This window comes from Pantherophis guttatus, chromosome 2 (genome assembly GCF_059756535.1).
Source record: "Pantherophis guttatus breed Tessera chromosome 2, ASM5975653v1, whole genome shotgun sequence".
NCBI classification, from domain to species: domain Eukaryota; kingdom Metazoa; phylum Chordata; class Lepidosauria; order Squamata; family Colubridae; genus Pantherophis; species Pantherophis guttatus.
The window spans coordinates 190,573,755-190,587,215 of NC_142064.1; the positions used below are offsets into that span (position 1 = coordinate 190,573,755).

The 13,461-nt window shown below is 36.0% G+C and overlaps 1 protein-coding gene across 10 annotated transcripts in view; it reads left to right on the top strand.

Moving 5' to 3' along the window:
• RAPGEF6 (Rap guanine nucleotide exchange factor 6) overlaps nt 1-13,461 on the top strand; it is a 167,898-nt gene that overhangs the window by 49,606 nt on the left and 104,831 nt on the right. For all 10 annotated transcript variants that reach the window (XM_034404239.3, XM_087883656.1, XM_087883657.1 and 7 more), the window contains exons 2-5: nt 3,505-3,575; nt 4,155-4,211; nt 4,558-4,641; nt 9,360-9,429. In XM_034404239.3, coding sequence (XP_034260130.1) covers nt 3,505-3,575; nt 4,155-4,211; nt 4,558-4,641; nt 9,360-9,429 — 282 coding nt within the window. The remainder of the gene's footprint in view (nt 1-3,504; nt 3,576-4,154; nt 4,212-4,557; nt 4,642-9,359; nt 9,430-13,461) is intronic.

Genomic DNA, 13,461 nt, shown 5'->3' on the forward strand with positions numbered 1-13,461 from the left:
TCAATGAGTTTGATGCAATTCTTAAGAAGGACCTATGCTAGAGCAAGATTTGAATTATTGGATTCCATCACCAAATATGGCACTTCTATCATGAGAGGATGTGTATATGTGGTACTCCTGCTATCAGAGATATTGTGCATGTTTTGTTTGACTGTCAGCTGCATGCCTCTTTTAAGCTTAGATATTTAAAATACTTCAAAGGACAGAAAACAGCAAATAGACAAAAAACAAAGTGAGGGAGATGGGTGGTTTCTAATTTTGATAAATAAAATAAAATAAAATAAAACCCTTACTTGAAAGAACAGCAGCCCACTGGGATCTGAACTATAGATTGCCCTGTTTCCTACAAGGATTAATGTATATGTATACATTGTGAGCAGAACTGCTAAATTTATACTTAAGACAGTTCAGCTAAGAACCCATTATATAGAACAGATCAGGGCATCATGTAAAGATGTTATATTTATCTGAATTTTGTATTTACCACGTATCTATTTTATTACTGTATTATTTGTATCTATTTTACTCTGGAGTTAGATCCTGTACAATATTTTAATTTTTGTATGGTAGTAAGACTAATCAATTAATAAAAATAAAGAAAAAGAAATAGGAAATAATAATAATTAAATAACAGAATTAATATATAGTATATAAATAATAAACTTGATAGCGTAGGATTATATTACTAACTGGATACTTTTTGTTTGACATAATAAGTTGTAAAATTACACGGTCAGTAAGAGTTGATTCTTTTTCTGATTCAACACAGCTTGCTTGCATTGACTCTTATAAAATTCCTTTGTATTGCATTGTTTCTGTTTAAGAGGAAGCAGTGTTATAACTCAGGCAATCTAATTTGAACACCAGAATTCTAGAGTAAGAGTTTAATGGATTTTAAAAGATTGTAGAGCAGTTTCACATTTTTTCCCTCACATACCTGAACGAAAGCTCATAAACACATTTTTCAAATAGCAGCAAAAAAACCCAGCCCCCTAACTATTTTTAGACAATGTGTCCTCATGAGGAAGCTTAAATTTGTTCTCAGTTGTTGTAGTTCTAAAACAATGTCTTTTGTTGTCTTCTGGCAGACAAATAGTTTGCAATACTTCATTCATGATCTTGGTGATGAAATTGTTAAGGTTTGGTTCCGTACAGGGGAGTATGATCCTGTCAAAACTAACGATGCTTTTTTCTGTGGAACCGGATGGCTTTTGAAGCTAAACCTAGTCCCATCTTGCTGGGATCAAGCCTTTCCTATTCAGGCCCTAAGTCTCCAGATACTGCAACAGCACCTCAGTGGGAATCATCTTTTTGCCTGAGGTTAAAATGTAAAACTGGGTAACACCGGCAAACTGTGGATTCTTGACTGTATTGATTTGCCCAGCAGCTACATGTAGATGTTAAATAGGAACAAGGAGAGTGTTGAGAATTCATTACTGTCCTGACCCAGTCCCTGGTCACCTCCCTGTATAATATCTGACTCATTCTTTGCAAAGCATACCAGGTGTCTGGAAAATCACTAAGCTTGTTATTAATCACATCTTTACTTTCAAAAGTTCAATAGACCTATCTGTAAAAGTACAGGGCTGCAGATTGATTTAAACCGTGAGAGTTGCTCTTCTGGTTTTGTCCCAAGGGACGGCAATAGAATTTTTCTGTTGTCTTTGCTGGGACTGGTTTTTGCATGGCTCTTGCCTTTGAATGTTTTCATTTCTTTGAAAAGGGTGATAGTGATATTTTTTCAACATGCTGTTGTCCACTGCCAATATAGATAGCCACAATTAGGACTGGAATTTCAGTCATAAAGCAGTGCAATTTGTTAAGCAGGTCATCATGTGACTGGACTCCATTTTATGATCATTTTTACCATGGGCATTAAGCAAACCACCACTGTTAAGAGAATCATGCAGTCATTAAGTGAATCAGGTTTCCCCAATTAACTTGTCAGAGGCCATTTCAGAAGGTCACAAATTGCGATCATGTGATGCTGCAAGATGTTGTGACTATTGTATATGTGAGCTAGTTGCCAAGCACTGAAATGCGACCATGTGGCTGCGGGGGTATTTATCTTTTCCAAGGCACTCATAACTGAACCATTGTCAAAGGAAAAAAAAAAGCTATCTGTAATGGACAGCACTGCCATTTACTGCAGCAGAAGCTCCTGAAATTGGCAGGAGTTCTGTAATTGTCCCTTTCTGTCCAAGTGGCAGAAGAACGCTATGCTACCTCACTCCCCTTCAGAAACCACTCCTAATCACTCAGGCACCCATGACTTGCACTCATCCAAGGCCATCCCCATTACACTTTATTGAGATTGGTTGGTGGTGATTGTCCTGATGGCAGCAAACACTGGGTTGGAGAAAAACAGAGCCAAGGGAATACACCCAAACTAGCTCTGAGTTGTAAGATTGATATAGCAATCTGGTATAATGGTTAAGACATCAGGCTAGAAAGCGGGAGACCATGAGTTCTAGTCTTGCCTCGGGATCAAAGCCAGCTGAATGACCTTGAACCAGTCACTTTCTCTCAACTCTAGGAAGGACACAATGGCAACTACTGTTCCACTTTGAAATTATTTACTCATTCTGACTTATGTTTCTCTGTTAGTGTGTTTCTTAATATCTTATATCACATCATTGTTCCTAGAAGCAAAGGATATAAAATACTTGGGCTACTCCCTTATTAAATTATCAACACAATTATTCTGTGGAACTGAGAAACTACCAAATTCCCCCCAAAATAAGACATCCCCCGATAATAAGCCCAACTGGGCTTTTGAGAGCATGGCAATAAACCGGTAGCAAAAATCCCTGCCCCCCCTCCCATGCCCAGCTGAGCTGCGCGATCATCAGAGGCTTTTTTTCTTTTCAATGGTTCTGATGATCCAAGCTGAGTTGCCTGATCGTCAGAGGGTTTTTTAAAAACCCTCTGCCGATCAGGCAACTCAGCTTGGATCGTCAGAGCCATTGAAAAGAAAAAAAGTTTCGATCAGGCAACGATGAGGCAACTCAGCTGGGATCGTCAGAGCCTTTTGAAAGCAGTTTTTTACAACCTCTTCACAGAAGAGGTTGTAGAAAAAATGGCTTTAAAAGTAAAAAAAAAAAAAAAGGCCACGCCCACCCAGTCACATTACCCCCACCACCACCAAGCCACGCCCACAGAACTGGTAGTGACAAATTTTAGATTTCACCACTGCCAAGCACTTATTTCAGGGTTCAAAAAAAAATAAAATAAGGCAGGGTCTTATTTTGGGGGAAACACGGTATCATGATCCAGTTTATTATTGGAAATCGGGTTTTTTTTTGCTTATATTCTGAAATTGTAAAATGGGAATGAGAAATCGAGTTCAGAAGAACATACTCTGTTAACTATTTTCAGTCTTGTATATGCCCGCTGTGGCAGCATCAGGAAAAACTCTTGTTAACCTTTTTGTGTTCCTAGATTGACATTCAATTTCTTGTTCAAAATTAGCATGAATTAACCTGCTGTTGTTGTTGTTTTCAGGAATTAAATACTATCTATTACTATCTTCATGGAATGGATATATTATCTCATCTCAGGGAGCATCAGTTAAGGTAAGGGTAATCAATGAAAATGGGATGTTTAAATATGCTACTACAATGTCCATTTTATACAGTTAGGTTTTCATAGATGGGTACTTTGATATGCAAAGTAACCTATTTTAATGGTTACTTTTAAAATATTATCTCAAGGCAAGAGGAAAAAAAGACCCAGGTATTACAGAATACAAATATGCGTAATATATACTTGTTTCAGTTTTGGAGAATTTTCTAAATCATGAATACAACAAGCAGTTCACAACAACAGAGAAGTTGCAGTTAAAAACAAACAAAATAAAAATCCCTCCTCCCAGTTCTGTAACAAATCAACTGGGGCTGATTCTGGAATCAGTGCGGCTTATTTCTGGGCAATTATAATGTACTTCAGGTCTTTCTGCAAAGGCAGAACTTTTGTATTTGTCTTTTTGGTGGATTGTTATAATTCTTTAAGTATAAAATAAGTCTTCTCTATTCTACATGAGAGATTTTGCATGATCCTTTAAGAAATTGAAATATTACAAAATCTGACATAGAAATGATTATTTCTAGTGAGATGTGAATGTTATATTATGATGCTTACATTTTTGTTCTCAGAATTATGACTTCCAGTGCACGGTATAAAAGATATGATGGAAATCAAGTTTTATTTTGGTAAGTACATTTAATCATTACCTGATTGAAAATGTAGGACAAAACATATAATTGGAATCAGAAGAGTCATATCTACATCTTTGTAATGCATGTACAATTTATTACCCAAATAAAAGGTCCAAAGAAATTAGACTATCCACAAACTTAAATTTATAATTGACACGCAAGATCTGGAACAGAACTCATGTGTTTCACAAGTTTTATCATTCATTCAGGATTCCAAAGCCTTTCTTCTGCACATGTACATTTGGACAGATAACATCGTGAATAGGAAAACATTCTTGAAGAGCTTTAATTGGGAGATAGAAGAAGCACTTTATGTATATTTGTTTTTCTTCTTCTTTAGCTCTGATACTATTGCAAGATGCTGGTATATTCTTCTTTCTGGATCTGTGCTTATGAAGGATTCTATGTTTTTGCCACCCTGCAGGTATGTAAGAAATCAGTGTTGACAAGGAAAAATAATTAACCATGATAACCCAGTTAAATACATACAATATATGGTGAGAAAAATAAGTTTGTACACTTAATCTATTTTTTTAATTCTAGGGAATATCATAGACAATATTTAGTTGAAAAGAATGGATTATAAAATCAAATCTGTGTCACAGGGATAGACCAGCATAGGACTATAACATAGAATAAAGCATGCATGTATTTGTACAGTGCATGTAATGCTGAATTGTTGGTATTTGGGTGAAAGTATATTGCTTGCAAAGTAGTCTCTAGATTAGAGTAAAACACCTAGAATGCCATGCGTGTACTGGGTAAAACTGGGCTTTGATTGTGCTTATGACCTATTAGCAAAATATACCAAAAATTTAGTATCATGTCTCGGTTCAGATTAGTAATGGAGTCTATTTATTTCTTATCTTACAAAAAACAACATAAAAATGGAGCTTTGCATAATATTGCTTGGCCCCAAAATGGAATAATGTGATTGATATGTCAAGAGGGTTTGCCCCTCTTTGTGTGCAAGTTTATTTTTAATCTAACATATCTTAGTTTCTCTTTAATCATATGGCCCAGAAATTTACTTCATAGCATATTAAAAGGAATGTATTCAGAGGAATTCAGTACAATCCGTTTGGCAAGAGCGCTTGCCAAATACAGTTGCAACTAATCAAAAAAAGATTATTTGTTTAAAAACTTATTTGTAAAAATCAGATACCAAAAACGAGAGCATTGTTATAACAACCATGACCATAATTATTTATAAAAAAAACATAAGCATGCCTTAAAGTATGTAGCATATGCTCTCTTCTATTGTAAAGGAAAATAAAAAACCCCCAGAAATGTCTCCCACAAATAAAAGACTCAGTATTGTTTTATCTTCTGTGATGTCCATGATGTTTGCAAAATTGACTGTGGCATGAGGTAGTAGTGACTTGTACTGTAAATGAATGATGTATACCATAAATGCAACATTCTTAAACTGAAAGAAATTCAGAAATTCACCCCTCCCCAAATAATCTTCATCTAACCTCTTGGGGATAGCATTGTTCAGTAATAGAATCCATCTAAAATAAGAATGTCCTTATTATTTCTGCCAAAGTTTATGTTTCAGATAAGCAAAATTTAGAAGGTTATTTTTCTGCTAGCTTGACCTTGGATCTGGTCCAATGCTTCTTGGCAGGCCATTCACTCTTTGTATCTCACTTGTCTTAGGTATCAGCAGTCATGTTCTTATTTGCCTTATTCTCAGCTTTGCCTTTTAACTTCTTAAGCCTTCCATGTTTTATCAATTTTATCAGCATATTTTAAAACAGAGTAATTTATTACTTGGATTATCAACAGTATCTCAAAATTAGTTACATCCTAGTGGATACAGAGAAACTTTGGAAATTTAAAGAACTCTCTTTTAAACTTTGTTTAAAATATAATTTAAAGAACTATGTCCCATTTAAATTGGAGTTTCAACCAAAACATCATTCAACATGGGAAAGAAAATAATTTGTTTCTCAAACCGTCATTTCAGAACTCTCAAACTGCTTCACTAGAAGTCAGATCTGGGGGTACTGTGACAGAAGTTTGTTCAGGTGGAAGAGAAAGAAAGAAGTTGTCTCTTGGTTTTACAAGGCGTTTCCCTCCAAAGAATTGCAGAAATAGCAGTACATCGTCTCTACTTAGTGTCCAGTAATGTCAAGCAGGAATCCTGCCTCTTCAATCAACTCTCAATTTCCTGGTGCAATAAATACACTCTTTCAGAATATTCTGAACTAAAATATATGTTGAATTATTCTCCTTTTTTATTATCTGTTATCTTTTTGGCAAATTCACAAAACTTCTTTTTCATTGTTAGCATCTCATACCTCTTTTCAGTGTCAATTCTGTCACTGCAGCTTCAAGGATATTTTGATATTCATTCTCATCCACCTAATTCTTATAATTTTGGCTGCCAGTCAAAGTCTTTAAGTATAAAGGAACTCCTCTGCTTAATGTTTGGCAAGGTGTTATCTTCTTCACTCCTTCTTCCTACATTTTGTGGTTCTGACCAAATTGTTCAATGTTAGTTCCATTAGTCCAAAATAATTCTATTTCGGAATACTTCAGCCTAATCTAGGTTTTCTGTTACACAACGACATTTATGATGAGGTCCTAAAGTTTTCCTCTGGAGCTCTATTCCATGCAGATCTTAGCTATACAAGCAAATGAAGTAGATAACTACTTCAATGTCAGCTCTTTTTGTTTGTTTGTTTGTTTGTTTGTTTGCAGATCATCTGCAGAGATATTTGAGTTGATTGACCAGTTCTAACAGATATTGTTCTTGGTCTTGAAGCTCATCTTGCCTAGTTAGTGAACAAATTAAAGCTGAAAAGAAGTTGGATATTAGCAAGAGAGTGATTAAGTGTACTTCCAAATCAACCACAAAGTAATTCCAGAAAAGAGAGATAAAGACTTTGGAATATCCTTTATAGCTCATAAACCTGAATAGGGATATTTCAAACATATAGTACATGCAAGATTTAATAATATTTCTGAATCAGAAGAATTCTTCAAGGAATAGTGGGAAAAACATTCCAAAATTAAAAATAGTTAGCTATAAGAGAAGTTTGAAAACCCTTTTTTCTATAAAAGAAATAACAGCCAAAGGGGTGTCCAAATTTTGTACTTGCCATATTCAATCTGTAAACAAATATAATTAAGTATGCCTTTAAATTTTCAGAAATATGTGTTTAACTTTATGCCAGGTTGAGATTCTATCAACGTTTGTTTACTTAGAGATTCATTGTAAAATGTAGTTTGACCAGGGCTTCCTAAATTTTACATTAAAACTAACTAGCATTGTAGCAATCAACTTAGTGCTGCATCAAAGCTGGCCAATAGGATAGGATATTTGAAAACAAGAAAGCTTTGTATGTGTGTGTGTTTAATTCCTTAATTTTGGGAGTTATGTCCCAAGGATGTAGGGGCAGAGCAAGTGGAGAGAATTTTCCAAATTTGACAAATGCATCCTACTTAGCATGCAGGATGTGTAAGCATGCAGAAAAGAATTGTTCTACATGAATATCTAATGAGCATTTTTCTTAAAGTAGAAATGAGGTTGAAATGATGGTTTAGTAGGCTACTGATGTGAGTGTATGACTTGTAAAAAAGAAAATGAAAACTTCAGACAACATTTCCAAAGAGTCAACAATGTTTCTAATTATAATTTTATTTAATCAGAAAACTGAGCTCAATGTTTTTTCTTTTAACATTTAAGCAAAATAATGTTGCTAATACCATTTTCTGGAAGTATCTTGATACTGAAGTAGATCTTGATTCATGCAGCTATTTATTGCTATTCTCCAGATTTTCAATAGTGGTGTTTTCTTATAATACTTGGAAGGTGATGAGAATTAAATATGGGAGCTAATAGCAATAGCAATAGCACTTAGACGTATATGCCGCTTCATAGTGCTTTTACAGCCCTCTCTAAGCGGTTTACAGAGTCAGCATATTGCTCCCAACAATTTGGGTCCTCATTTTACCGACCTTGGAAGGATGGAAGGCTGAGTCAACCTTGAACCGGTGAGATTTGAACTGCTAAACTGCAGCTAGCAGTCAGCTGAAGTAGCTTGCAGTGCTGCACTCTAACCACTGTGCCACCTCGGCTCTTGCATGCAAAACTCTAGTCCTTTACAAAGCATGCTGACACAAGCAAGGATGTGTCCTCAAAGTGTTAAGGCAGCAGTCTTCTGGTAGACATGGTGCAACACCCTTTGTAGTTTTTTTTTACTTCACATGTTTATGTGCACATGCAAGTATGGATACATAAATCATATTTCTGCGACTGCAGTGAAGCACAGCAGCTGGGCATGCATGCACATGTGCATACAGCTGAGGAAAGCCTTCAAAACAGCACACCAAGCCTTTTAGAGGATGTGGCTGGTTTGAGAGGAAATATTTTGCTCATTCCAGTGAGCTTTTTTTTTTAAAAGCAAAGTTACCTTTTTGAATGTTTTGCACAAACCTATTTTCTATCATTTTCCTATGATCTTTCTTATTAGTGGAATGATACTCTGTTTCTAATTTAGTGCAATTAACTCTGAAATGTATGGACGTCACTACTGTTTGTGTTATATTTTAATTTCCTTATATGCAAGAACTCTTTTGAGTGATCTGGAACTAAAATAAATGCACAAGTGTTGATTTATTGAAAGCAGATTCTAGAGGCTAATTCTTCTATCATATTCCCAATGTCTTTCGGTAAGTCCCTGCAGTCTTGGCAAGATTTTGGAAGTGGTTTGCCACTGTCTCCTTCCTAGGGCTAAGACTTTTGCAAGGTCACCGTCTTGCTTTGTATGTAAGATGGGACTAGAACTCATGGTCTCCCAGTTTCTAGCCCAGTGCCTTAACCAGACATCAAACTGCCTGTCATTAATACAATTATCTCTTTATTTTGCTTTCATTTTTTGGTACTTTTATAGTATATAACCCCATTTTTCATAGTGTTTCTGAATGCTTTTCTAAATTGATGTTTTAATGAATTCTATAAAACATAGGTGATATATAAAAATGTTATGTTGCTCCTTAAAATAGTGATATGGAATATAGTGCAAGATACCTTTTTGTTTTGCACAATACTTTACTATTACTAAATTTTGTTTCTGTCCTGTCTACTTACTATGTAATGGGCAGTTTACACTTTCCCATTTTTCTTCACAGCTTTGGCAAGCAATCTGGAGGAAAACGAGGTTGTGAATGCATTGTGTTGGAACCTTCAGAAATGATCGTGGTAAGGACCATTCTTTGAAATAATTGCTTGAGGAAGAAGGAATTATTCATTTTAATGTGGCTATGGCTACAGAAAATTATCTCATGAATCTGTGCTTTTCACTGATTCGTTCTATTTTCTATTAGTAATTTCTTACATGAGCATTGAATGTTTTTAAAGGAATACATATGCCATACATATGATACCAGTGTTCTATTATGCTTGCTTTCTATGTGGCCTGTACCTCCCTCATTCTTTATCTATCTTCCTCTCCATCTTTAGTTATAACTTATATTTTATTGGAATTTTAATGTGATTTTATACCTATCTACCTACAACGTACATACATATATATGTATACATATGCATTTTAAAATCTTGGTTTATGTAGGAAAGTACCCGGCTGAGGAGAAATACACATAAAGGGCCTACGATAAGAGAAGAAAACATACACTTGACCTCTACGGGGAGGAAACATGTGATGAGGGTGTGGCTAACTGATGAGGACTAATTAGTCCGAAATAGAGCTATATTAGTCTCCCAAAGGGCAGCAAACTGTTTGCTTGTTGTCTGGAAAAGCCTAGAACTAGTGAATTGTGATTTAACTGAGCTATGGCAGCATTTTAAAATCTTGGTTTACGTAGGGAAATACCCGGCTGAGGAGAAATACACATATGTATGTATATACATACATTTATATATACTTGCATGCATGCATACATACATATATAGTTTCATTTTTAATGTTGTAAGACACCCAGAGTTATATTGTAGCGAGATGGGTGGCAAACAAATTTAATGAATGAATAAAACCAACCTTCCTTCCTTCCTTCCTTCCTTCCTTCCTTCCTTCCTTCCTTCCTTCATTCATTCATTCATTCATTCCTTCCTCCTCTCTCCCTCCCTCCCTCATTCATTTGAAAATACACCTGTGTTTAATTTTATAGTTTTAATATGATTTGATTTTATATGTTCTTTGAACCCTGAGTTGGTTGAAATAGATAGATAGATAGATAGATAGATAGATAGATAGATAGATAGATAAATAGATAGATAAATAGATAAATAGATAAATAGAGATATCTCAACCATCCTGAGTTGGTTCAAAGACAGACAGACAGACTGACTGACTGACTGACTGACACTGACTATTGATTCTTCCATGTATTTAACTTGTCAAAGATTTGACTTCTTTTTTTTAGGTCAAATATTTTGTTCCATGTAAGATATCTTGATTCAACTATTTCATCATGTCTTGAATTTTGGATATTCCTTGGTTACAATGGTACTAGAAAAGCAGTAGTATACATTTTTATGCCTTTTAAGAAATGTGTGTAAGAAAAGTAATGTTTGTATGTACTGGAATTGTAGTGGAAGGGTAGGAAGTACTTAATTCTATCATTTAATCTGAAATTTTGAGCCATGGTAGTGCAGTGGTTAGGATGCAGTACTGCAGGCTACTTCTGTTGACTCCCAGTTGCCAGCAGTCCAGCAGTTCGAGTCTCACCGGCTCAAAGATGATTCAGCCTTCCATCCTTCCGAAGTTGGTAAAATGAGGACCCAGATTGTCAGGGGCAATATGCTGACACTGTAAGAGGGCTGTAAAAAGTGTAAAGTGGTATATAAGTCTAAGTGCTATTGCTATTGCTATTAATCTAAAATTTTACATCTTAAAAAAACCAACTTTAACATTACATTGATAAAAACAAATGTCATTTGAAATAACTTGTTACCGTGTTTCTTCAAAAAGAAGGCCAGGTCTTCTTTTCTTTTGACCCCTGAAAAAACTGCTAGGCCTTCTTTTTGGAGGATTCTAATTATTGACTCACCTTGCAGCGGTGACACCGACAGCCTCGCCCATCAGGCTCACTTCTGTGGCCACTTGCCGCCCCTCATACGCATTGCCCTGGCCTCTGTTTTGCCTTTAGATGCCTGCCGGAAGGCATCTGCAGCGGATAACAGAGCTCAGGATCGATCTGGAGCTCTGTTATTAGCTGCAGATAACAGATGCCGGCAGGCATGTGAAGGCGAAACAGAGGCCAAGGAGATGCGTGCGAGTGGCTGCAAGCGGCTGCAGAAGAAGGCGAGGCAGGTGTCAGGGTGTGTGAGGCCTGGTAAGTAGGGGAGCTCCACACCCCCATCCCCAACCTAGCTTATTTTTTACCTGTGTGCCTTGGTCTTCATTAGGGCTAATTTTGTAGGTGAGGCTTAATTTGATTGTATGTGCTCAAAAACATGATAGGGCTTCTTTTCAAGGTGGGTCGTCTTTTTGGAGAAATGTAGTTGTTTTGTATAGCATATGCTTCCATGTGCTGTACCTAGAAAGCATTCTTTTATAGAATTCAAGGCAATTCTACTGTTACAAGACTTTTCTAAACTTCTTTTTATTATGTTTGTAGTTCCATAGTTCTGACATTATCTGAAGGAAGCAGGTGGACGTACTTCTATAGTTCTTGATAACAATTCATTGTGTTTGCTTTTCTGGTAATAACCATGCTTAATATTTTGCTTTCAGATTACAGATTTGGAATTTTGCTATGATGTAGTCACATAAGAACCTGAAAACAATGAAGTTTTCTACAAGTGCACAAAATAATAGTGTATGATTCATGAAGATTCTTAGAGCCCTAATTTTTCACACTCATATATTTATCCTGAAGATATTTTTAATATTTTGTGGGTTTTAGACAAATTGTTCTCATCAGACTGACCATTAGACGTGAACTTGAGTAATATTAAGCAATAGAGTGATCTTGGGAAAAGGATTTTATATACTATTATAGCAAATGATGATGATGATGCCGCTGAATGACAAACTGGTATGAGCATATATAAGATGGAGGGATCTCTCTATCTTAAGAAATTAGTACTTACAAAGCAGACAGTGACTGAATGTGTCAGAATTCTGAATATGTGGGGTGAGAAACCTGGAAAGACATACTGTATATGGTTAAGGTTCTGAACTGACATCAAGGACTTAGGTTTGATTCTGCTCTCAATGACAAATGTTTACTTGGTGAATTTGGTCCCTCTCTCTTTGTCCAATCTATCTTCACAGGGATATAGTTACATTGGTGCTTGAAAGTTTGTGAACCCTTTTAAATTTTCAACATTTTTCTATAATATTATATAACATGGGATCCTAAAAATATATAATATTTTATATATAAAAAGAACCCTATTTAATAAGTAAAAAGCATGTGTTCATTTATTTATTGAGTAAAATGATCCAAAGTTATATATTTGTAGATGACAAAATTATGTGAACCTTTATTTTTACTAACTGCTAATGCCCTCATTCAGCAGCTATAATTGCAATTAAACTTTTCCCGTTACTGTTGATTGGTCCTGCACATCAGCTTGGGAGAATTTTAGTCCATTCCACCTTACAGAACAGCTTCAACTCGGGGATATTGGTGGACTTCTTCTCATGAATTGCCCATTTCATGTCCTTTCACAACATTTCTGTAGGATTAAGGTCAGGACTTTGTCTTGGCCATTTCAAAACATTAACTTTCTCCTGCTTCAACCATTCACTGGTGGTATGACTTGTAGGCTTTGGGTCATGGTCTTGCTGCATGACCCACTTTCCCTTGAGTTTCAGTTCACAAGGTCTTCAGTTTGTACAGAGAGATATCCTGACATTTTCCTGTAGAATTTGCTGGTACAATTCAGAATTCATAGTTACATTAATGATGGTAAGCTGTCCTGGTCCAGAAACAACAATGCAGGCCCAAACCATGAAACTGCCACTGCCAGGTTTTATAGAAGGCATAAGATTGTTATGCTGGAATGTAGCATTTGTCTTTCACCAAACATAATACTTTTCATTTATCCTTGGTTCGGGGGGGGGGAGAGAAATTGTCCCCCTCAGAACGGGTTCGCAATTTGGATGTCCTCCTAGACTCACAGCTAAGATTAGAGCAACATCTGACAGCTGTGGCTAGGGGGACCTTTGCACAGGTTCACCTGGTGCACCAATTGCGACCCTACTTGGATCGGGAGGCTCTCCTCACGGTCACTCATGCCCTTGTCACCTCACGGTTAGATTAT